Source organism: Telmatherina bonti, assembly GCF_933228915.1.
Source record: "Telmatherina bonti genome assembly, chromosome: 17".
In the NCBI taxonomy this organism is placed as follows: domain Eukaryota; kingdom Metazoa; phylum Chordata; class Actinopteri; order Atheriniformes; family Telmatherinidae; genus Telmatherina; species Telmatherina bonti.
This window is the reverse complement of record NC_136615.1, coordinates 27,406,738-27,433,443: the sequence shown is the minus strand read 5'-3', so window position 1 is coordinate 27,433,443 and position 26,706 is coordinate 27,406,738. Positions and strand designations below refer to the sequence as shown.

Here is a 26,706-nt window from a genome sequence, read left to right as displayed (position 1 = left end):
CGTTTTTATTTTTTTTTATTTTGTTACATTTCGTTTATGTATCTGAGAAACACCGATCAACAACTGAAATGGTCACATCGGTTACAAAATGTTGAAATTAAAGAATACAAACACGTTTCAGAGGTGTTGATTTATTGGCCACGCTTCGGTCCGGACTGGCTTAGATGAAGCCTGGAAGAACAAGCAGTTGATTTGGCGCAAGCTAGCGATAACAAAGACAAATGGCAGGCCTGGGTAACAATGGAGTCGCAGGCTAGCATGCAGTGATTAGAAAGCTTTTGAGATCCTCTCTAGAGGAGAAGTGGGGACTGGCAAAAATCCTTTCGATCAACTGTGCAATTAAGCGATATTGATTAAATCGCTCACGCTGGGACATTATCATTGTGTGACTGGTTCATCCATCTCGGGCTAATTCTGATGTCTGGCAAAGGTTTAGATGGTGTGCAAACATGCTAGTGGCTCTGCTACAAGCTTCTTAAGCAGGTTTAATGTTAAGCTGAGAAACAGCACAAACATGCACCATGAAAGCGCTGTTTCCTCTCTACAAACTGTTTAAACATGACTGATCTGATGTCTTGAGCATTCAAGAACAAACTGGATTTAATGGAAACAAAATTAATTGTTAAAACAGAAAACAAAACAAGTAGTTCCACAGTTCATAAAAAAATGCAAAAAATTACAGGCGGTTCAATGCCTGTTTGATTTGTGTTCCATTATAATATAATTTAACATGATGTCCTGATTTAGTCCTTTAACAAAATGATACCCCAAAAGGTTTGTCTGATAAGGGATATTTACAATTTAATACCATTTGATGCCACAATGATAATTAGGGCTGGGAAAATCTGCACAATTTTAAAATCGATTCTTTTGTTAAGAAATCACTTTTTTTTCAAATAAATAAAATTAATCCACTATAAAATTTTTGTAATTTTTACTGGGTTTTATTGATCTTTTTACTTGTCTTCTTGGGCATTATAGCAGCAGAAAGATGGTCTGGCAACTGTGTTGTTTTTTTCCTAACTGAAATCAAGAAAAATTACTAGCAAAAAATAAGTTTTATAAAAAATCTTTTGTTTTTAATCTGCAAAAATAATCAATATTGAAGAAGTTTGAGAATCCCAATTTAAATTGAATCGACACCCAAGAAATCGGAATTGAATCGAATCGGGACAAAAGCATATCGTCACAGCTCTAATGATTATAGTCTAATCTTTTGCTACCTGTTATCTACTTGGGGGCTGAACACAGGAATCAGATTGTGTTAAACAGGATTTTGAGCAAAACCTTTACCACAAAGTGACACAAAATGCCTCAGAAATCAGCATGCCCCACTGGGCCCCTATGGGTTAAATCACAATATTTAACTGTTCTTCAGGTTTTAGTTACAGTTGCAGAAGATTATGCATATTTGCTAAAGATCTTCGTAAAGTAAGTTTCGATACTAGTCAATGCGTTTTGACGTCGCGCAAGGAGAACAGCAGCGCTTATTGTTAGCATTGCTATAATTCCTGACTTCCATGTGAACAGCAAAGGTCTGGATGAGGCTTGTAGGCGTGCAGGCTTCTCGACAGTTTGGCTTTGCAGCAGGACTTCATGCTCCTCTTTCGTCAGAACCCCGTGGGAGACTTCAGCCAGAACCTCCAGAGCTGCTCGCTGACCAGCTTGTACTGCACCACTCATGTAGCCGCACCACTGGGTGGCTGTTTCTGTGCCGGCCCAGTGGATCCTGCAAATCCATAAAGATGTTAGCCATAATGCACATTTCTATTTAATGTTGCTTTGTTTTTTTGTCTTTAAATACTTACCAGCCCATTTAATTCATTCATTCAATCATTCATAATCCTAACCGCATAGTCCGATGAAGGGTCGCGGGTCATTTAATTTAGATCTGAGAAAAACTAACTGTAAATACATGAATTTTGTTTGATAATGGCTCAAATCTTACAGTGAAGCATAAACAAGCACAGTTTTTACACAGTAAAATATGTACACAGACAAAATGGTGATGATTGCATATGAACATGCGTTCTCCTGCATTCATTAATTTGCATTTTTGGTTTCAAAGAAGTCACAGAAGATTCTTTTAAATTCATAGTTTAACACATTTGCGTTGGCTTCAGGGGTCCATGTCTTGCATCTTCACTCACTAAATTAGGTTAAGCCTTTTCATCCCTGTAGGGGTTGTTCACTAGAGAAAGCAGAAATATGCCACCCCTCATCCACTTTTCTTCTGCTCCATTTGATGACAGCACGGCAAAGATGTCCTAACCTAACCTAATAAAGTGCTACCCTTAGTGCAACCAGTTTTACTGTCAACATGAGTTCATGTTGTTCACTATGAGCTTTAACAGACTGCTGTCAACTTCAGTCGGACATGGCAGGCAGCAGAGCCGTATCATTGGTAAGATTACAGCATTGTTGGTTTTACTTTCTCAGACGCTGTAATACTGTAACCAGCTCTGTGAAGTATTAGATCTAACAATCCAGTCAAACGAAAATAATTGGAAAAACTAGCAAAGGGGTCAACACAGGTTGCTACTGCAAGCTGCCGATCCCAAGGAGCTTAAAAAAAAAAAAAAGAGAGAGAGAAGAACAATGCATTTGGGGAAAAAATCATGATCTCTATGTCGGCATGGCTGCAAGCCTTCCACTGAATCCACACAGCATGAATGTTTGACACCCCACGTCTGTAAAGATCCGCCTGGGCCGCTTTGCAGTCACTTTTATGCGAGCTGAAATGTGTGCCTGTGTGCTCTTAATGCACTGAAACTGCACAAACTGTGTGCATGAGCCAGGAAAAAAAAAGTGTATACCAGTAGCTGGATGCAAAAAAAAAAGAAAAAAGAAAGAAAAAAGATAATCAATACTTTTATCCATTACTGTATACCTGGTACTGTGATCTATAAGTACTGCAGTGGGCTAGGGTTCTTATTCACTGGTTTTACCACATATTCTGTTGGTAAGCTTGTTATATGCTGCACTTTTATGCTCCTTTTCACCTCCCAGTTGCCCTCAGGCAGAAGAGTTGTGTTCAAGCTTTCTTCCTGCTGGAATGAAACTGGATGTAAAAAAAAAAACAAAAAAAAACCAACTCTTTTGCTGCCATGTCCTTGCTTTGAATGGTCAGAGCCCTTGTCCCTCTAGAGCATAATTTTCTTTACAATTGATGTTAAAGCCCTGCGTAAAAAAAATTTACTCCAAATTATTGGTAATAAAATAATTCAAAGAGATTATGTTTTTATTCTTCCTATTTCCCTTTTAACAAGCTCTGCTTTCAATGAGCAGATCTAAACCTGCAGCTGAAGTGTAACATGAATGGAACAATAAATAAACTGGAACATTATGTAGCTCCTAACCCAGATGACCAACTTGAAGGCAGGAAAATACGTTACAGACGGAGCTTCAAAAATAGCTTAGTTAACTGGAGTGCAATTATAATCTGCCACCTGCAGAAGCAGAAGGTAAAAAATGTAATTGGTCCATCTGAATACTGCTACACTCAACTTTAACCAAATGTAGAAACTTTTAAATCCAGGTTAAAAACATTTCTTTTCCCCTGCACCTGTGCATAAATCTGCACGGTAACTGATCTTGCTTTGAATAATTATAATTTATTATTTTATTGTGGTTTTTCCTATTTGTTGTGTTTTTATGTTTCTTTATACCTTCTGTAATGCTTTAAATATTTTACATAAAGCACCTTGAATTTTACTGGTACATGAAAGGTGTTATACCAATAAACCTTGCCTAATGGATCTGCATACCAATCAGCAGGATGAGTTAATTGTTGTTACGCCCAAATAGCTGTAATTTTCTCTGAAGTGTTGCTGAGGTCTGTAGCCCTTTTCAGATTTTTAAAAAAAAAATGTATGTAGTGTTTACATTATTTTCATGTGAAGTGAAATGAAGAGACACCTTGCAGCAAACCAAAATGAAAAACCAAAGACTAACTTCTGTAAATCTACAGCTTTATGGCAGTCGACGCCAAGCAAACGGTGGCAAACTGAGTCACCATCAGACAAAGCTGCCCTTAATTCAGATGATGATGATCCTCAAATTAGGAAGGTGTCCTTTTGTGTGGCCAATGGGAAAAGAGCCTGAAATGACATCCACCGATCCTGAAGCACGATGTATGGGTGGAGCCAAGGGATGGCAGCCAATCGTCTGTGGGCTCTGGAGTCTCTCCAGTTGCATAAAACTAGACAGACCAGCGGACTCAGAGCCGTAACACTAGCTTTAGAAACAGTAAATCAAACCAATGTATAGTACAATATAAATTCTCACATGCCCTGTGATGTACTGGCGACCTGTCCAGGATGTACCCTGACTCTTGCCCAATAATTGCTGGGATAGGACTAAGCAGTTAAGAAAATGGATCAATGGATCGCCATTACTAACACCAGAGGTATAACACTAGAAAAAAACTAGAGCCATAACACTGATGTCAGGTGTAATCGAGCTGGGGTTTGCAATCCTTCACGGCATTGATTTTCCTCCTAAACACCATTAAATTAGAAAAGCATGTTTTTTAACAACAATACCTTATAATTTATAAAAGTTAAAAATATTTAGACGGAGGTCTTAACAAGTCACAATTTTCAATTTCTTTAAATTGAAACCATATTCTTATTGTTGTATTACGCAGTGTCAGCATGGGTTTTCATTTCACTTCAAGTTACTGCAATAAAGCAAATACTAAATAGAGGGATGGATTATTCTATAATAATCTGGCAAAACGTCAATGACATGATTGGAATAAAAAAGAGCACCTATAAGAGGTAAAGTCTCTCACAAGGAGTAAAGGCTTTAAAAACTGTCCAAAAACTGTGGAGTAATTTCAGAATTTTTAAACATAAAAATTGTAAAAACTATTCGACCATCTACAATACAGGATATCAAAACAATTCAGAGACTTTGGACAAGATTTCCTGTAGATATGTCGATAAATCAACATTACATGTCCTTCTGGTCCGTAGGCAGCACAAAATTAAAAGCAATCATAATTACATCGTGGAAGTCATTGCAACCCTTCCAGAGATCATTGTCTCTGTTTGCTATGCTATCACCAGAGGCAGGTAAAAGTTCTAGCGTGTGAAAGAAAAGCCTTATGTTAACATATGTTAATATGATCCAGACATGGTTATGTCTTCTTGGGGTAAAATTCATTTAAAATGGACTGAACCAAAGTGGAAAACTGTTCTCTGACAATCTGAAAATCTTTTATGGAAATTTGGACCTTGAGTCTCCTTGAGCCACCCTGTTTGTTAGCAGTGCTCAGATTAAATTCTTGCAGTAGTGCCTAGTGGTACTGACAATATGTACAACATGGAGACCACCATCAATTCTGAAGGTTTTTGGTAAATATGCTTCTGTATAGGTTATTAATATTTTCATTGAATGTCTTGAATATTTCAGCAAGACCTTCCTAAACTACATATGGCATCTACCATAATGGCAGAGCTTAGTAATTGAAGGCAAGATGCTGGACTGACCTGCAGTCTATATCTCACACCAGTTGAAGATATTGGATTCATTGTGAAATTCAAAATATGACAACAGAGACCCAAAACTGTTGAGCAGACAAATTTCTATATCTGACAAGCATGGAAGAACATCCCTATTCCACAAGACAAGAAACCAGTATTCTTGTTTCCCAGTTGTTTCCAGATGGTTATTGGGAATACTACACAGTAAACATCATCCTGTACAAACTTTTTTGAGATGTGTATCTATCAACAACTCATAATGCAATAATAATTGACATAAAATTAATCTCTTTGAACATCCAACATGTATCATGTCTCCGGATGGTTCTCCATGAGAACCACACATTTAAATATTATTTCTTTTTCCTGCATCTTTAGAAAGAATACTTACTGATTGGAATCAGAAATCTCAAATTATTACATTAAGTACAGATTTCCACTTATTTAATAAGTTTTCCCTCTACATCACTCTCACATCATGGTCTTGTAGAAATTCGACCCCGAAAATGATTCACTTAGTCTTATCAAAGCAGATGTATCACTTTCCTGTTTCTTTTAACATCTTCTGGGCACAACAGATGGAAATTAGCCTTGGGCTATGATCTGGTGTGTTTACATCAATGTTTTATCAATTGTTCATTAACTCACATTGTTCTGTCCAAATAAATCAATTTTTTTACTCTTTAGTAAAGTTATGCAAATTAAACTGTTTTCTATCACATTTCCCGGATTTACATCACTTTTTAAATTGGATCCTCTTTTCATTACTAGTTTACACCAATCAACTCCTTAGATACAGGGTTGTAGATCTGTTCTGCTGATTGCTCTTTCCTCAGGGCTCAGTAGGGAACGTGAAAAATCTGAATAGTTTCTCTTTAATAACTGGATTGTTGTGGAAAAAGAAACCAATATGGTTGATTAAATAATTTAATTTGATACTGAGATGCATTTGCCACATAAAAGTCATGAAGTTTTCATGTAGTCTCTAATCTGAGGTGATTTATTTAGGCTTGCAGCTACAATGAGCTTATCCTAGACATAAGAGGTGGGTATTTCTCTTTCTGTAGGTGGAAGTGAAAAATTTTATCACACCATCTTTTGTCATTTATAACCTACTAAGTCCTGACGATCCATTATAACCTTCTTGACTGAAAGCCTTCAATATCACTAAATAATATTAAACTGGTAGACTCTTCACTTTAGTTTAGGTACCTATAACAATGTGAATTCCTGTGATTGTTGAATAGCCACAGTTTGCTTAATATCACAAAACCTTCACACAACATAAAACAACTTCAGCTAGATTCAATATTATCCTTAAAAGAAAAAATATACGCCATCTACAGGTGAGATTCTCTTACTGCGCTTCTTTTGATTGTACGCTTTTTACGGCAAAGGTGCTATGTTCGGCACAACACCATCTCCCTTTTCCTACGTCACTTCTTGTATTGTAGTTTTAGTTGCAGTAATAAAATTAAACTACTCCAAAAGCCCAAAATAATGTATTTAAAAGTGTGTTTTATTCAACATTGGTTCCTACAATAATTTTCCACATATTGATTTTGTTTTGTTGTTGTTCAAACCTGCAACATTCATTCATTCATTTTCCGAACCGCTTATTTCAATTCAGGGTCGCGGGGAAGCTGGAGCCTATCCCAGCTGGCTTTGGGCAACAGGCAGGGTACACCCTGGACAGCTCGCCAGTCCATCGCAGGGCCACACAGAGAGACGAACAACCACACTCACTCCTAGGGACAATTTAGAGTGACCAATTAACCTAACATACATGTCTTTGGATGGTGGGAGGAAGGCGGAGTACCCGGAGAGAACCCACGCATACACGGGGAGAACATGCAAACTCCACACAGAAAGGCCACTGACCAAACCAGCCAAGGATCGAACCAGCGACCTTCTTGCTGTGAGGCCACAGTGCTAACCACTGCGCCACCGTGCAGCCACCTGCAACATGTTATTTAAAATAAACATGGCTATGACCAGACACCAGGGAGGAGTTAATTTTTGTGAGGAGGTCCTTAAGGTTCTTAACTCTTAACTTAGCTAACAGGCATTGTTGTAGCAGAGAGCTCCGTGTGTTTTGGAGCTTTTTGGCTCATCTTTCAGGACTGCCGAAAGCGTGGGCGGATTGGACCAGGTACATGCATTGGGGCATCTTCGGGTTGTGCAACTTGAGGAGCATCCACAATATGTTGGGTGAAAGGTGTTCACAGACTTGCTACAGGAGGGTTTTACACAGCAAATACTGTCATTTATGCAGGGGGGGGGGATGATAAAAAAAAATAGGGTTTTGTCGTGTTGTGACTCAACAGGCTGTGTCTAGAATGGACAAACAATAACTATTAAAAAGATCAGTTAAATGATCAGCATCATTGTCGGAACATAAAAACAAACTATAAACATAATCTATAAATCTATCTATACATCTATAAAACACACCAGCAGTATAAGAGTTAAGAATGCAGCTGAGCTCATGGTGGACGGGGACGGGGGGAAATGCAGAGCAAAACAAACACAGAGATAAAAATGTCCTCAGAGCAAATTCAGTCTATATTAAAAACCAAAGTAAAAATTAGGTGCTCATGGCACGTGTATGTCCAAATACATGCTGGATAAAATGAATAGAAATCAGACTCATCATTGAAATGAATAATAAAATCACCAGCCGTGAAAACGGGTGTTCAGTTTAATGGTGGAAGACTAAAGGAAAGAAAAAAAATCTCTGAAAAAACATGTGGCAATAAAAATGTTTTTCTTTTCTTTTTTCTTTTTTTTTTTTTTAACTTTAACCAGCTGTAGTTTAAATGATGTTTAAGTGATTGCTATTTAGCTGAGCCAAATGTGAAAGAATTCCTCAGTAAACCACAGTAATACCTCCTCCTTGACCAGAAGCATGATGTTGACTAATACTAGAGTAGCCGCCAGGACAGAGTTTCCAGTTTCCAGTTAGCTGCACTTACTGCCATTGGATGGGGTCACCTTAGATAATGAATGTTAAAGTGCATATATTTTTGCCACTCACAGACATTTGACATTTGGACAATTTTCTTCAATAATTAAATAACCAAGTATAATATTTGTGCTTTATTCGTTATATAGTCTTCTTTTAGCACTTGTGTCAAAATCTGATGATGATTAAGTTGATATTCATGCTGAAACTAAATGGAAATGCACTACTGTGGGATTAAATTCAGTAACTCAAACCAGGAAGAACAATTAAAGACTCCCTTTGGGCTGGTGGAACAGTGTTCTGACCTCTGCTGTAATCAAACTGTCCTGCTATATTCTATTTCATTACATTTCTAAGTGTGGTGAGTGAAATCAGTTATGAGCAGATAAACTAAATGGATTTAGAAAAAAAAGAAAGGTCCACATTGTGCCATTAAGCACAAATCAGGACCGATTTTTTCTACTCTGCCAACGACCTCTCTCAACCCTTTGATCAGGCTGACTTAAACATTATCGGAATAAAGTGGTATCACTTCGTTTAAAATACTAAAGGGAAAATGTAGGAATGTTTGATGTGTGAGCTGCGCAAGAGTAAACTGTAATGAACACCTTTCTCTTAATCCTTTTCCACTCTGTTTATTGCTAAACTGAACTCTGATCTGGTAAATTATTTGTGTCACATTATTTGTGTTCTGTATTTTCCCTATGCCTTTTTACTTGAAAATAAATTGTAATCCCAATGAAAGTGTTGTTAACTTTCGTTTTAAGTACTGTTGTTGTTAATCTTAAGGTGCATTGACGTCAGGATAGTCCGCTAAACTTGGACTGGCTGTTCGAGGCTGTTGTTGAGGCAGATGACCCATAATGCAACCGCTATGTATTTACCCACAAACCAATGCTACACCAAATGCAGAAAGTGAAGTCTGAAGTCTTTTCTGAAGTCCACTTCTTGTATTTTGTTCACTTGAAATGGACTGAAATGGACTGAGACCTGCCTTTGTAGATGGACCGAGTCTTCTCCTTTGATCTGAATCAGAATTCGTTTGACGCACTCACATTTCCCCAAACAAAGTGGACTTTCTGAGCAAATAGACCAGGATTTATATTAAAGAGGCTGATGTGAATGTGCCCTTTGTACACTTTTCCATGCAATTCCCATTTTTCCCATTTGCTTCTTGCCTACTTTTTCCTGACTTTGATACAATCTCAGGTGAAGATGTGTAGAAGACGTCAGTGCAACAATTTTAAGACCTGTGCACACCTGAAAAGTTCACCGTCTTTTATAATTCTAACCATGTGTAAAACCCTTGTATCACATTTAATGAGCCTCTTATATTTTTTGACACAGTGTAAAGAAAAAAAGTGCAGCATTTTAAGACCAGAACGTGTTCTTGGCATTTAAACACTATCTTTGTCAGGTAGTTAGCAGGAAGACCACAGCATTTGTGTTTATCTTTAGCAGTGGTCCAATATGATAGTCTGTTAAGAACATTTAATATTAAAGGTAAAACATTAGACATTGCCCTGAATGACACAGAAGGTATTGTTGAGAATATAATAACATGCGTTAGCTTATGTCATAGCTAAAATCTCCAATAAAATGTCTAGAGGTTGACGAGGGCAAAAAGGTGATATCTTCTCTAGTTTATTCCTCACTTTACTTTGTGTACTGTAATACTCCTCAGCGAAATATTTTAGAGCTCACGCAGTTCTCAGAAGCACTTTTTCCTGAAGTTGCTAACTGTAGCAGCTAACTGTAGCTAACTGCTGCAGTAGTTAATCGTTTCAGTACATTTTCTGGACTCCTAAACCTGCATGAATTTTTCAATGAAACCAGGGCAAATGTATCAGAAAAATTAGGTTTTAGCATTGTGACTAAATATAACTTTGTACTCCACATGGTTGATTGTTTTATGTGAAATGATGGATTATCCTAAATTAGCACATTGAAATGTTGTATTTGGTCACAAAGGATGTTACCTTAAATACTGATGGTGTGACACCCTCTGGGAACTAGGTTTCCATTCAAACATTTGACCAAAATTTTATCTCTTAACAATGAAAACTTTATTTTAAAATGAACTCACTCACCTTAAGACTTACATTTACCTACATAAAATATACTTTGCAATGTAAAAGAAAAACATATTCAATGGTCAAGCTTATGCATTCAGATTGAATTGACTGAAACTCAGAGGAAGCTCATTCAAAAGGCAAAAATGTATACCTCTGATTTCATTTGGAGCTCCCGGAGGAAATCATTCTGGTATTTCAAGATGAAGTGTAGTGTTGCTAATCCTGATATGCCTGAGTGGATGCTAATTTCATTCTATGAACTCACAGATGGATTGCTAGACCCAAGAGCAGGACTGATGGAGAGCTGCACATATGTAAAAATAACATGCAATCCAAATTTAAAAACACAAAAAGATAAAACAGAATATAACAAAAAGAATTCAGTTGTTGTACCAGCACTTAAGTATGAATGAGGATATGTGGACAATCTTACCTCAATTTGTTACTCTTTCTATTCACTGCTCTCCATGTAAACCTCTCACACACTGACCAGTCAGGTGTATTGTTCGGCTAAGACAATTATGTTTATTATAAAATGCTACAATGCGTTCAGTAATGAGATGCAAAGAGCATCAAATCTAATCCTACAATCTGCATACCACTGGTGCAAATTGTCCAATTAAACACAGTATGTTCAAAAACACATGGGGTCTTTCTGCTTAGCTTCATTTCGTGTGCTGCTTGTGTGTCAAGGTCGTGCTGTGTCTTTGGGGATCCATTTCCTATATGAGGAAGGAATGCGAATAAGGACCGCCATTTCTTTGCTGCTGTTTGAGTCATGTTATGTAATGAGCTTCCTCTGCTCCCCACAGACTAGATGTCATTATAGAGATGCATTACCTGAATGCCTTTACCCTCCTCTCGCTCGCATTTGTTCGGCTTTGTGCATCTCTGAACAGGCCATTAGAAACGGATTATAGGACATTTTCCTAAGAGAGCAAACCTTCTCATGACCCTTCTACCATTGTTTTAAAACTGGACTATATGTATCATTAAAGACATAATACGTCCCATGACTCATGTCAATAATCTGTGGGCACAGGGTGAAAGTGAGTAATACCTAGTTGGCAGGGAGAAGTACAGATATTTTGTCTGTGGTATAAAAATAGAGTAAACATCCAACAGATAAACTCAGTATACCTTAACCTGTTATCCATTGTAGAAAGACACTCTTCCGTAAACTATAAACTTGACAAGCCTACATCCTTTTACATGCCAATTAATTCTGGTAAGAATGGAGAAGAAAAGGCTCTTTTGAACTTGTGAAGATAAAGAGGTGTGATGTGGGTTTGTGATGTGTGGGTGATTACCTGCCACAGGACTTCCTAAGGCTGGGATGGTAATATGTTAACAGGCCTGGTGCCATGACATTGACAGGGCAGCCACCACTGTAGTCCTCCTTAGCCCAGTCCTTTCAAAGAAATAAGTCATTGATGTAGAAGTTTTCATTCACAGCACAAAAAAGGACAGTTACTCATAAAAAATTATAACTACTACTTCAATATCTGGTGGAATAAGCCAATTCTCATCCATAAAGGAAATCATCAAGCCTACACCTCCAGGCTCCCAATTCCCCAACATGCCTTTATTAGTAGACTTACCAGTGCCTGTTTGCAGCTTTCCATATGTGTGTATACATTTAAATGATAAATTATTATAACTGCATTTATTTAAGTGCAAAGCAAAGCAGTACCAATGGCCTTCAACTGAAACAGTTAGCACTTTTAAATACAACTCATAATGGTTTCATGCAACTACAAGTAACAAATATGCCTAATATAGACAATTGGTAGGGTGCATTTACATAGGGATAGTCCATGAGATTTTGTCCGATTGGGGACTCGGATCAGTTGTAGGGGGTTGTAGGCATGCAGACCGAGATCAAATTTACGCTGCACTTTGGTCAAACAAGACAAACCTTTAGAATATTATATCCCCATTCTCACCAAAGGTGGCACTGCACTAGTATTTAGCAAAAGAGAGGGCAAGACCTGCGTGAAGAAGAAAACTCTGTTTCCTCCACTTGCGAGCTAAACATAGAGCATGAAACTATCGCTGTTTGTTGTTTTGTTTTTTTTATTTTGCCTTATGCAAGTATACTGCAGAAATACACTGCAACAATGGGCACAGTATGAACAACAGACCTGGCAGAGGACCCTTAACGCAATCGCTATGTATTTACCCACAATGCAATACTACACCAAATGCAGGATGTGATTTTTTTTTTTTTGTAGTCCACTTCCTGTATTTGGTCTTCTTGAAACAGACTGAGACCCGCATTTGTTGGTGGACCAAGTCCGTTTCTTTGATCTGAATCAGAATTTGTTTGGTGCATTCACAAAGAAAGCTGAATTTCTGAGAAAAAGGACTAGGATTTGATTTAAAAAAAACTGATGTGAATGTGCCCTTAACTAAAAGCAAAATGAAGAAAATGAGTGTGCCCGTTTACGTATTATTATACATCATCAAAAAGCTACATTAGTCATCTTTACAACGATAGAACTTGTAAGGATAGTGCTTCTGTGGAATACAAAACATGGTTCATCGGTATACAACAACACTACTAAAATTTGGTTTGGGCTAAAATGCACTTTTGTAACAAGCCAAACTGCACCATTTTACTGGTTGCCATGTCTGGTTGACTTTAGGCTATAGGATCACTTCTGGATTTAAAATGAGGTGTAAGATGATTTTTTTTTTTTTTTTTTTTATAGAGGACCATTACTGTAGCTTTAACCTCCACATCTAATCACTCTTGCACATGGGTATCTGCCAGCATGAGAACATTTTGGAGGAGAATAAGCTTAATGAGTTTTTTCCCAAATATGACCTCAAGATGGGGGTGGATGATTAAGTCAAGTTTCTAGCACGTTTCATGCTGAATCACATTCATATTGGTGAGTCATAATGGTGTTCAGCAATGTCATTACAGATGGTGGTCTTAAACAGCTGACCGCTGGTTGAGTTCCTACTCAAGCTGACTAAATGTCTGATGTCTCACTTTTCTGTCTCACTGTCGATCGGGGTTGGTAAAAGTTGTGCACAACAAAGTTAGAGTTGTTTTCCTGGCCTCCCAAGTACACTAAAGATTTTTTAAGTTTGTGATGTTCATGCCTTTTGTTTTTTTTGTTTTTTTGACTGGACGAGAGAACGGCATGAAAAAGCCATAAAAGACGGATTCAGACAGTAAGCAGGAGAGACAGAGAAGGACAAAACTGCACACGGTTGGGAAGAAGACATGATAGGAAGAAAGGCGAGGAGGAAATTAGTGTGAGGAAGGAAGATGGGCATTAATCAGACAGCTTGAGTGTGATGAAAAAATAGATGAAGACGACAAAACGGAGGATCCCGTCGTATGCTTTTGATGTTTGATGTCTTCGGCGGGATACCATATTCACAGTTACTGTCCATGTTCCTTTGATAAAAGGCATTAAACGTGCATAAATGAGTTAACGGACTAGATTAAAAATGTCTCTTTTTATAGTTATTTCAAATGACAGAGGTTATGCAGCAATGCCATCTCATTTGCAGATATTTACTACAATGCAGGTTTTTACTGCAGTTGCTTTGAAATTGCTCTCCTGAATACTTGTCTCTTCTGTCACTGAGGAAGACGAGAGAATCTACATAAAAAAGAAGTGACAATTGTAAAATTTTACAAGTGTTTTCTGGAACGGTTTGGTTTCTATCCATTTACTAATGCAAAGAAAATGGCGTTTTAATGAGGCCCTTGTATATTGCGCTCCCATTCCTCCCATTAAACCTTTGCCTTCCATTTAAAATGTTCAAGAACCACTGTTCTTGGCGTACTCATCCAACAGGAAGCTGTCCTTACTGAATATTTGATGCCTCTATGGTATATTGCCCATGTCAACTTCCAGTTTGTTTGTTTTTTCATGGTGATGTAGTGGAATAAACAACTCAGTTCATAGAACAGATTATTTGAAAATGTTTTCAATTTCTTCCACCTGCGTAATATTGCAAAAATTAGGAGGATCTTGTCTCAGAAAGATGCAGAAAAATGAGTCCATGCCTTCATTACTTCCAGCCTGGATTACTGCAATTCTGTATTTATGGGTTGTCCCAAATATGCCCTGAAAAGTCTCCAGCTGATCCAAAATGCTGCAGTGAGGGTTCTGATGAGGACTAGCAGGAGAGATCATGTTTCACCAGTTTTAGCCTCTCTACACTGGCTCCCTGTTAAATCCAGGAGAAAGTTTAAAATTCTTCTCCTCACATATAAAGCTCTCCATGACCATGATAAAAGATCTTATAGTTCCATATATTCCAAATAGAGCACTTTGCTCTCATACTGCAGGTTTACTTGTGGTTCCCAGAGTCTCAAAGAATACTATGGGAGGAAGGGACTTTAGTTATCAGGCTTCAGTCTTATCAACCAATCAATCAATCAAAGATACTTTATTCATCCCAGAGGGGAAATTCAGAGTTCAAGCTAGCTCGTCCAAGGTCAGACATACGGACATGTAACATTAATGACAAACTAGCTTCCACTGTGGGTTCGGGAGGCAGACTCCCACTGTACCTTTAAGATCAAGCTGAAAACCTTCCTTTTTAATGAATCTTATAGTTAGGATATGAGCATCTCCTGAGTTGGAGTCTGCATGTACGGGACCCAACTGTCCAGCTCTTTGCTCTTATAGTTATGGGTAGTCTAGCCAACCATTACTTATGTAGCAATGGGGATGTTACCTGATACACTGGGAAGTACCTCGCTCTATTTCTCTAATATATTAATGCATAAATATATGCCAATATTGCCGTCTCTAACTTATTTCTCCTTTTTTCCGCAGGTCTTCCTGAATAAGTGCAGCTGTACATGTTGAGCTGTCTTTCCTGTCCTCTCCACCCCAACCAGTCGAGGCAGATGGCTGCCCTCCCTGAGCCGGGTTCTGCTGGAGGTTTTCTTCCTGTTAAAAGGGAGTGCGTGCAGCTCAGGATGGGGGATTGCATAGAATTAATGATTCGATGCAATCAGTTCGTTTCTATTCACTAGGCTACTTATAAATTGGTTTAAACTGACGTGTCTGTAAAGCGCCCGGAGACAACATTGTTGTGAAGTAGTGCTATACGAATAAAGCTGAACTGAATCTGCACTGTGATTCTTATCTGATATGTTTCATTATTAAATTATTAATGGGGAGTTTTTTCCTTCCCACTGTCGCACATGCATGCTCAGGATGGGGGATTGGATCGAAGTCATGACTCGATGCAATCAGTTGGTTTCTATTATAGGATATGTATGAAGTGGCTCGAAATGATGTGTATGTTGATTCGTGTATGTAAAGTGCCCTGTGACAACATTGTTGTGAAGTGGCGCTATACAAATAAAGTTGAATTGAATTGAACTTGTAGTTTGCTAATCTGTGTCTCCTGAAGTAAATTTGGAATAATTAATGAGCATAAATTGTCAAAAGAAAACAAAAGTAGCAACAAAAAGAATTGAAGATTTGACAAATGTCTTAATTTATCCCCCTCTGTCATCAGTCATCTTTGGATTACTGGATATAAAAATGGCGTCAGCATTCAGCTTCATTATCAGCCTTTAGTTTCCTTCAGGCGCAGCATTGTCCCTTTCAACAGCGCAGAGTATAAAAAGCAGATGAGATCTTATCATCATATATCTGCTTGATTAATGTGGTGTTTCACAGTCTGCTGATGGCTGCTATGCATCATGTAAAAATAAAAACTAAATGCCTTTTGTGTTAAAGTGTGAAGCATGGTTAGGGGCCAGTACAGTATACACTGCATGTAAAATGTGTGTGCATAATCAGTCTTTGGAAAGTCGGTATGCCTTTCCCATGCCTCCCTTTCATGGACATAATTAATAGGTTTTATTTATTTGAATGTTTTGACATAGAGCTTTAAAATGTAAAGCTTAAGTCAATGAAATGGTTCAGTCTTACTTATGAATTAGCTCTCTGTTGACAAAACATTACAGATGTCTCCAAAACTCTTTTACACTTTACAGTTACATTTTTAAGAAAAACTGATGCAATACAGATGACTAATAACCACCTGTATTTCATGTAATAATGTGACATCACAGATCTTAACCCAAATCATGCAAACCTCCCTTTTTGCTTTACTTTTGGATGTGAAAACAAAACTAATTTTATGTGATTTTTTTTTTTTTTTTTTTCCAGTTTTGTAAAAACACCGCAAAGGTAACAGAAAAAGGATAAAAGAAAAATAGGGATTTCAACTCCCATTGAAGTAAGCACTTACTTTCTCTTCATAGTGAATGAAGGTTGCAGCTTCAGGACCAAGGTATCTGACCAGACTGGAAAGCACAGCTGTTCTTCTTTCTCCAACCTATAAGCAGAAGGAAGAGACAGTTCCAACTTGGTAGTTTTGTTGCACCCACTCAACACAAAACCTCTGCAGCGAACTAATGAATTATAAATACAGATGAGTGGTTTTGCTGGGTCAGAATAGACTTAAGTTGAGTAAGCATGGCAGAAAGGTAAAGAAAATGTAATCAAATAGACCTGTGTAACTGTATAATTTCACAAATTGTGAAGGGGAAAGGTAGGTCAACAAGAGGTTAGATGGGGGATGATTTAAAGGCAGCGAGCAGTTTCCATAATTGTCACAAAGCAAATCAGAAAAACCAGCACAAATTGCACTTGTAATGGCCACGTTTTCTTCACATAATCAGCAGCTTAGGAACCTTCACGAAGTTCAGCTGATCATAGCTATGGGTACGCCAAAGTCCCGGTTCAGTTTGTACAGTTTGGTTCTTTTACGGTACAGTGAGGGAAAAAATGCAAAACATGAAATTGCTTAACTTTGGTGTAATCAGGAAGATATTCATTTCCATTTACAGTACGGTACAAATGTTACGGCCCTAGCCTGCTGGTTTGTGGGCTGGTACGCAACTGAAGATGCTTCCAGTGCACTTGGATGATTGGCCGCCCTTCCTGGTCTCTGCCTCGACCATCGCACTTCTGAAATGGTGGACTAACTTCCTGAAGTCTCATCCATTGGCTACACCCCCCACCATTCTTCTATTTAAGGACAATCAGCAGCATCATTCGGGGCAACTTTGTCTGATTGTGACAGAATTTGTCACCTTGCTTTGCCTCTGGAATCACAGAAAAAAGAATGGCTGTAGGGTTGCAGAGTCCTTTTGCTGTTTGGCTGTAGAGTTACAGAACCCTTTTATTTTTCTGTTTGGTGGTAGACTTACGGATTTGAGTTTTATTTTCTTTTGTGTTTTGACCTTAAAGTGGAACTATTATGTGCATTTCAGGCAAATTTATTTTTATTTCTGAGACCAGAAGGGCTGGGATTGACCGAATTATTGCCCCAAATCGCTTTATTTACTTCAGACCGACCCTCTCCGCAGGCTGTCAGATCAGCCTGTGGGCAAAACGAGTGGATTGAGACTCTTCCACATCAAGCCCCGCCTCCCGCCACTGCACTACATCGGGAGCGCGCACCGCAACTGCTTTCGCCGTCATTGTAACATCTCATAAACAGAAGGATTAGGCTAATATGAACTCAATAAAAAATAAAATACAATGTCAACACATAGCATACGGGTGCAATGTGAGCTGGGCGGCAGCAAGGGGCGGGGACCCTGGCGGTCCGATCCCCGGCTGCAGAAGCTGGCTCTAGGGACGTGGAACGTCACCTCTCTGGTGGGGAAGGAGCCTGAGCTTGTGCGCGAGGTTGAGCGGTTCCGACTAGATATAGTTGGACTCACCTCGACGCATGGCTTGGGCTCTGGAACCAGTACCCTCGAGAGGGGCTGGACCTTCTTCCACTCTGGAGTTGCTCATGGTGAGAGGCGCCGAGCAGGTGTGGGCATTCTCATCAGCCCCCAGCTTGGTGCCTGCACGTTGGGGTTTACCCCGGTGGATGAAAGGGTAGTTTCCCTCTGCCTCCGGGTGGGGGGACGGGTCCTGACTGTTGTCTGTGCTTATGCACCGAACAGCAGTTCAGAGTACCCACCCTTTCTGGAGTCCTTGGAGGGAGTGCTGGAGGGTGCTCCTTCTGGGGACTCCATTGTTCTGCTGGGGGACTTCAATGCTCACGTGGGCAATGACAGTGAGACCTGGAGGGGAGTGATTGGGAGGCATGGTCCCCCCCCCCCCTCTGAACCCAAATGGTGTTTTGTTATTGGACTTCTGTGCTCGTCATGGATTGTCTATAACGAACACCATGTTCCAGCATAAGAGTGTCCATATGTACACCTGGCATCAGGATTCCCTGTGCCGCAGTTCAATGATCGACTTTGTAGTCGTATCGTCGGACCTGCGGCCACATGCCTTGGACACTCGGGTGAAGAGGGGGGCGGAGCTGTCAACTGATCACCACCTGGTGGTGAGTTGGCTCAGATGGTGGGGGAGGAAGCCGGTCAGAGCTGGCAGGCCCAAACGTGTTGTGAGGGTCTGCTGGGAACGTCTGGCTGAGTCCCCTGTTAGAGCGAGCTTCAACTCCCACCTTCAGCAGAGCTTCGAACATGTCCCGAGTGAGGCGGGGGACATTGAGTCCGAATGGGCTGTGTTCCGTGCCTCTATTGCTGAGGCGGCCGGCCGGAGCTGTGGCTGTAAGGTAGTTGGTGCCTGTCGTGGCGGTAATCCCAGGACTCGTTGGTGGACACCAGCAGTGAGGGATGCCGTCAAGCTGAAGAAGGAGTCCTATCGAGCCTTCTTGGCCTGTGGGACTCTGGAGGCAGCTGATGGGTACCGGCGGGCTAAGCGGCATGCGGCTTTGGCTGTTGCCGAGGCAAAAATTCGGGCATGGGAGGAGTTCGGCGAGGCCATGGAAAAAGACTTCCGGACGGCTTCGAGGAGATTCTGGTCCACCATCCGGCGGCTCAGGAGGGGGAAGCAGTGCTCCATCAATACTGTGTACAGTGGAGGTGGGGAGCTGCTGACCTCAACTCGGGACGTTGTGGGTCGGTGGAGGGAATACTTCGAAGACCTCCTCAATCCTACCAACACGTCTTCCCATGAGGGAGCAGAGCTGGTGGAGTCAGGGGTGGACTCTCCTATCTCTGGGGCTGAAGTCGCTGAGGTGGTCAAAAAGCTCCTTGGCGGCAAGGCCCCGGGGGTGGATGAGATCCGCCCGGAGTTCCTTAAGGCTCTGGATGCTGTGGGGATGTCCTGGCTGACACGCCTCTGCAGCATCACGTGGACATCGGGGGCAGTACCGCTGGATTGGCAGACTGGGGTGGTGGTCCCCCTTTTTAAGAAGGGGGACCGGAGGGTGTGTTCCAATTACAGGGGAATCACACTCCTCAGCCTCCCTGGTAAGGTCTATTCAGGGGTCCTGCCGAGGAGGGTCCGCCGGATAGTCGAATCCCGGATTGAGGAGGAGCAATGTGGTTTTCGTCCTGGTCGCGGAACAGTGGACCAGCTCTATACCCTCTCTGGGGTCCTGGGGGGGGCATGGGAGTTTGCCCAACCAGTCTACATGTGCTTTGTGGACCTGGAGAAGGCATTCGACCGTGTCCCCCAGGGGCTCCTGTGGGGGGTACTCCGGGAGTATGGGGTACCGGACCCCCTTGTACGAGCTGTCCGGTCCCTGTACGACAGGTGTCAGAGCTTGGGCCGCATTGCCGGTAATAAGTCGGATCCGTTTCCGGTGAGGGTTGGACTCCGCCAAGGCTGCCCTTTATCACCGATTCTGTTCATAACTTATATGGACAGAATTTCTAGGCGCAGCCGAGGTGTTGAGGGGATCCGACTTGGTGGCCTCAGGATTGGGTCCCTGCTTTTTGCGGATGACGTGGTCCTGTTGGCTTCATCTGGTCGTGATCTCCAGCTCTCGCTTGAGCGATTCGCGGCCGAGTGTGAAGCGGCTGGGATGAGAATCAGCACCTCAAAATCTGAGACCATGGTCCTCAGCCGGAATAGGGTGGATTGCCCTCTCCAGGTCGGGGGTCAGGTCCTGCCTCAAGTGGAGGAGTTTAAATATCTCGGGGTCTTGTTCACGAGTGAGGGAAGGATGGAGCGCGAGATCGACAGACGGATCGGTGCGGCGTCTGCAGTAATGCGGACTCTGCGCCGGTCTGTCGTGGTGAAGAAGGAGCTGAGCCAGAAGGTGAAGCTCTCGATTTACCAGTCGATCTACGTTCCTACCCTCACCTATGGTCATGAGCTGTGGGTCGTGACCGAAAGAACGAGATCTCGTATACAGGCGGCTGAAATGAGTTTCCTCCGCAGGGTGGCCGGGCTCTCCCTTAGAGATAGGGTGAGGAGCTCGGTCATCCGGGAGGGGCTCAGAGTAGAGCCACTGCTCCTTCGCATCGAGAGGAACCAATTGAGGTGGCTCGGGCATCTGGTCAGGATGCCTCCTGGACGCCTCCCTGGTGAGGTGTTCCAGGCACGTCCCTCTGGGAGGAGACCCCGGGGAAGACCCAGGACATGCTGGAGGGATTACATCTCTCGGCTGGCCTGGGAACGCCTCGGGATCCCCCCCCGCAGAGTTGGCAAATGTGGCTGGGGAGAGGGAAGTCTGGGCTTCCCTGCTTAGGCTGCTGCCCCCGCGACCCGACCCCGGATAAGCGGCAGAAGATGGATGGATGGATGGATGGACACATAGCATACAGCGCTACATGTTGGAACCTGAATCAGACCCTGAAAATGAAGTGGAAAACAGCAACCCACAGCAACGAATGCAGCAGGATGTCTCTCTTTGGTAACCTCACCAGCCATCGTTGGAAATAACTTTATCCCACGTTTTCCACCCGCCTGATGTATTTGTACATGCCCTTGTTAACCAGTAGAAGGTAACCAATCACCGAACCTTATCCCCCGGGACGTCACAAGGATTTCCAAGTAGAAAAAACTCTCTAAAACGATGCGTTTTTCGTCGCCATGGAAACCTAACGGAGAGAGTGCTGGAACTCAAACTCAAACATGCGTTTAGGTGATAAAAACCAGTGCCGTCCACATGTCTGATGAGGATTCAACACTGTAACACTGTAGAAAGCTCAGAAAACTCCAAATACCATAATAACACCCCTTTAAGTTGAACTTGTTCAGTGCATACTGTGTTTTTGGTTGAATATTTCTTGTTTATTTTATTAGACATTGTTTAATCAGCTGTCATGGAACTAGTTGAGTTAAGCCTGGATTGTTTTCTTTTGAAGTTTCTTACCTTGTAAATGAAATTAATTTTTTAACTTTTACTTTAGTTGCCATTTTCAATTTTTGTGTTGCCACCCCCTTCTCCTCCAGATACCACGGGGGACGTAACAAAGAAGGAATTTGTGAAGGAAGATTAAGGAAGACAGAAAAGCCACAAACAACCATTAATAAGATAATGATAAAAATCTATTTTCCCTCAGTTTCTTTAATAATTTAAAACTAAAGTGAGAAGAAAACAGATGAGCAGAGGCTTCTTACAGATTATATACAAACATGGGTGAACTGGTCAGAGACTTCCTTCTTGAAAAAAAAAAAGCTTTTTTTTTTTTAATTGGTTGTCACAGCAACATATCTGTAAGGTTCATGATTAGCAGATGAACTACAATGTTTCTTTTCTGTCTGTTTTTTATGTAAACAAACAACAATATATCTGTGGCCTCTTCCCATATCCTGTAAAACCAGACTAGTCAATCATGGATTAGCGGCAAGCTCTTTATTTACACACTGCACACAGAGCGAGGTCCTAGTTGCTCATTTGTGTCACAGAACCTGTCAGGGCCAGGTTGGAGAGGGGAGGCAATCAATTGCATAGGTCAAATCTTGCTTCACTGCATTTCATCCTCTGTTTTTTTTTTCCATTTTGTTGAGCTGGAAAAACAACTGCATTGTCGAAACAATGATGCTTAGCTCGCACACTCAGCTCTTTGCAGATTTTGGATAAATCGGGAGAAAATGACTGGAAATCAGCCATCATGTTCAGGTTTTCGTTGTTCAACAGATTTATACTCTGAGCCGCTGTGAATGTATCTCGTCAAATATTAGGGCTACTTCCATTTTTTTTTTTTTTTTTTAAACTGCAGGAAATAAGACAAGAAAGAGTACAGACAGAAAACTTGCATTAAACTTACAAACCATGGCATTAATTAGCAAAACAATTTTTAAAAAAAACTCATTTATGTAGAACAGAGCAGGCAATTTATAAAGTTCGACCCAACCTTTACCCAGCGAGGGCACAACTCTGTCCGGCCACTGCTGTAATGTTCTCTTCAAAGCATCAAGGTCCTTTGTGTAAGCCGTTTTGGCTTCACATAACAAGGTCGTTGACAGTCTTGCATTGTCCTGATTGTTAGCTCAAAGATATTGCTTTTGATAGGAGCCCAGTGGCTTGGAAGAGAACATAAATGGATATTATTTCCTGTTAGCCATCAGAAGTCTAAGTGCCTTCAGTTTTATTTTATTGTATTAAATTCACTCTTCTATAACTCTTAAATGCCAGATTTTTATTGGTAGCAATATAAATGAAGAGGCACTCTAAGTATAGACCTTTTTTTTTTTATTATTCAAAATATGACACATTCTTCAGCCGGCAGAGGTCACAACCTATATGACATGCCTGAGATGTTGCATTTGGGGAATGAAAATCCTTTTTTTCCCCCTTACAGAAGGAATAAATAAAGAAAGAAAATAGACCTGCATATTCTAATAATAAATCAAAGACAGACATAAGAGACAGCAGTCAATCTGAGTAACTGCTGCTTCTGCTCATAACAGCTTGAACGTTGCAGTGCACAGAGCAGCGGAGGCCCGGGGACTGAAAAAGACAGGTTATTGTAAAGCATGTTGGCAGACGCTGCAAAATTATCTGATATTCTTTATCTACATGTGAGATACGCTCACAGCACTCCCATCTGAGCTGGAGCTGAAAGTCTCTGAAATGTGTCTCCTATGGAGGAAAAAGATACTACAGGAGGAGTTCGCAAATATAACATAACAATATTTGTCTGGAATTTGGGAATAATTTAAAAGCAAATAGGGTCCAACATGTCTCTGTTAGTTACATTCAATTAATGCAAGCAACCTTTATAACCTTGTTACCTTTATGTTGGCTTACATTAATGCTACCGCATTTTCCTTCCATTTAAAAGAAAAGCAGCAAGTGGAGGTTAATAACTATGTGCGGCATGGCACGGCAAGGTGGCAGATGCTCCATAGCTTTGTAGCAAGTTGGGATAATGGCTCTAACGCCAAAAGAAAACATAAGGGACAATGCCGGATTTTAGTTTTTATATATATTTTATTTAATTCCAGGAAAAATGAAAACATAATGAGAATGGAAATGGAAGAAAGGAATTAGAGCACTGCAGACTGTATGTCCAGAGTCTCTGCATAGAATTATGAACTGTTTATTTAATGTGCCAAACCTCAGGTGAAGCTTATAAAAAATAAAACACAGCTGCAGGGAATTATTCCAGGAAATGAAGCTTTAAAATCTAATTTACCAGTTTAAACTCCCTGCTATTAGATTATTTGTTTGATGACCATAAAAACCTTGTAGTTAAGGCTTTTACAAAATAATTGTCCATTTTTAGGAGAGTCTAGGTCTTCTCCACATACAGTATAAGCTTGGATTGAATTACCAATATCTTAACAGTCAAACTAATATCCAAACTGGTACCCACTGCAAATTGTACTTGAAAAGATAAGTTTTGAAGAGCTGAAAAGGGTTCTTATGCCCGATACTTAGGAGTCATTGTGAGCTGGCAGCAGCCCCTCTCGGAGTGCAATTTTCTTAATGCTGCTCTCAAGTCAAAATGCAGTTTTGACTATGCAGATGATGTGGCCATTTTCTGCACACATAAGGAAACCAATCCTAGCCTAAAACAAAGAACCCCATCTGAAGTCTATCCATATTTTATATTTCTTGTGTGAAGAAGACATAACTCTCTATCATATAATTTTAAAAAAATGTTAAAAAAAAAAAAAAAAACCCTAATAAAACAAGTGTAATACATGACTTGTAAGTTCCATGATTTGTGTGTAACTTTGAGTTCTTGTGTTCAAATGTGGACACAAACATAAAGGAAATAAATTTGCACACAATCAAATTATAGACAGATTTGTTTATCTTCAGTTTCATATACGTGACCGTATTTGTGCTCAAAAAATCTCCTTATTTTTCCACAGCAAAAAAGCTCTTTTGTATCATTGATTATTTCTGCACAACTTGCTTGATAGGTACCCAATAGAATCCATTTCCAGATTGGCATACATGTTCAAGCATCATTTTCAGACTCTTCATTCTTCCTTAAGACGCCTCAAAGATTCACAAACACATGGTGCTTTTAATGCCCAGGTGGAAAAACTGGATTATCTGGGTTTTAATCAGATTTTCTTATAGATACTTCAAAGAGGGAAGGATACTTTCTGCAAGAAGTTGTTTGATTGTTTGGTCATTTGTTTAACGTGTTCCAAATTCTGGATGAGGACTAAAGTAAATCTTAGCTCGTACTTTCCAAGAATATTTGAATAAGGGAGCCAATCCAAAGCAAATCACTGTACATTTACTATAACTTCACTTCATTATTTTATGATAAATCAAATTGTACTGCAACAAAACTAAATTCCCTGCAGTAAAGCTATTATTAACTAAGGTAAACTTCAATCTCAGTGGTCTCTGTAGTTCTTTACGTTACCTCCATGGTGGTCCAGTGAGTGGCCTGTTTGGCAGCAATGAAGCCTACAAGAGCTGCATTCCCCTGGGGGCTGGTGGCATCAAAAGTAACACAGAACGGACAGTCAGTGGAAGATCCTGCCACTATTTCTCCAGAGAAACCCTTTTCCTTCCAAAAAGCCTGCAAAAATAAAAAGGAGAAAGTCCAGCTTAATCAATAACAATGTGGTGTATACTAAATCCATGTAGAAATTATGGTACACACACACAGCTAAGTCAGATTGGTAAAATGGCATTCAGTTTTTCGGCACAAACAGAAAGGACTTTTGTCTAGCCCATTACTTCTCATCATTAATCTTAACAACTGGTGTGGTTTTATACATTACTGGGAAGCCTAATGGTATGCCTTTATAACGAGATATATGCTTTGTTACTCCATGCTGCTGTGGAGTAACAAAGCAAAGTTTTACACTTTATTCTTTTTTACACTGTATGGAACCTCAGAAACATGGGAAAAAAACCCATAAACAACCACAACAGTCTGGCAGCACCTCATGCTGGTCACCAGGACCCATTTTGCTGTTTGGTGGCACCATATTCTTCAACCAAGAGTTGTTGAACGTCCACCTGCATGGTTGTGGTGCGGGAACTTAACTTAAGTCACTAACTGGTCAATGACAGGGCATCCTTCTTTTTCTTCTTTTAACTGCTTAATGGATGTTAAAACTGGGGTAGGTAATGTTGGAGCGCTAGCAAGATTTGAAAGCGGTGCCCTGTCTTGGCTCCTCCCCCTCTGGTTTTTCACCTTGTGTGATCCACGGCATTTTTATACGCAGCTTTTTCCACCAATAATTTTCTCTTTCTCTGCTGTTTAGCAGGAGGAGGCAAATAAACCAAGCCAGGTCAGGAAAATCCTTACTGCATTTTCTCAACCATGTTTGCCTTCTGAGTTTCTTCTTCACTTCTTTGTCTTTTCATCCTAACACGCTATTTATATGCAGGATGTGGCTGTCAGGTACGCACTGTGGGAGGGGGACGAGGGGAGCCAGGAGAAGAAATTAACAATATATAAGAAAAGAACAACTCAACCCAAACGTTTTGATTGGTCAGAGTTTTTACAGAATTACAGTAAACTTCTTTCTTATTGTTCATGATTACAAAATGTATAGACTACTATCAAGACGAGGAACCACTTCACCCAGAGTAAAAACAAAATATCTCTGAGTAAGATTACCAACTAAAGCTTTAATAAACTGTTACAGAAAGATGTGATTAAATTTGTTTCATTCTCTTTTTCTGGTAAAACCTTAACCTTAGCTTGAGTATTGCTGCTGCTGTGCGATCAGGACTAAACAATTACGTTTGAGACTGCCATCCACAGAAAAATGTTGTCACTCTTTCACCTATGTTTGCCCAACCTCAAGCCATTCCAGCCTCTCCACTCCAACATATTGGAGATTCTTTGTGATGAGTTACACACAGTTGAAGAGTGAATTTCACCTCCAAAATATTTGATGGAATTTAGGGGTGCTGCTACCCACACAGTTAGCTGTGTTGCTCATTCCACAGCAGCATGATTCTTACAAAATATACCTAATTGTAA

General features: G+C 40.4%; 1 protein-coding gene across 1 annotated transcript in view; it reads right to left on the bottom strand.

Annotated features, from left to right (window-relative positions):
• The window catches only part of LOC306768145 (putative flavin-containing monoamine oxidase A), a gene marked incomplete at its 3' end in the record, with an annotated part of 100,409 nt that overhangs the window by 29,989 nt on the left and 43,714 nt on the right, over window positions 1–26,706 (bottom strand). The window contains exons 9-12 of the mRNA XM_079256377.1: window positions 25,126–25,284; window positions 16,776–16,862; window positions 11,840–11,940; window positions 1,517–1,729 (exon numbers count right to left, since the gene is read on the bottom strand). Coding sequence (XP_079112503.1) covers window positions 1,517–1,729; window positions 11,840–11,940; window positions 16,776–16,862; window positions 25,126–25,284 — 560 coding nt within the window. The remainder of the gene's footprint in view (window positions 1–1,516; window positions 1,730–11,839; window positions 11,941–16,775; window positions 16,863–25,125; window positions 25,285–26,706) is intronic.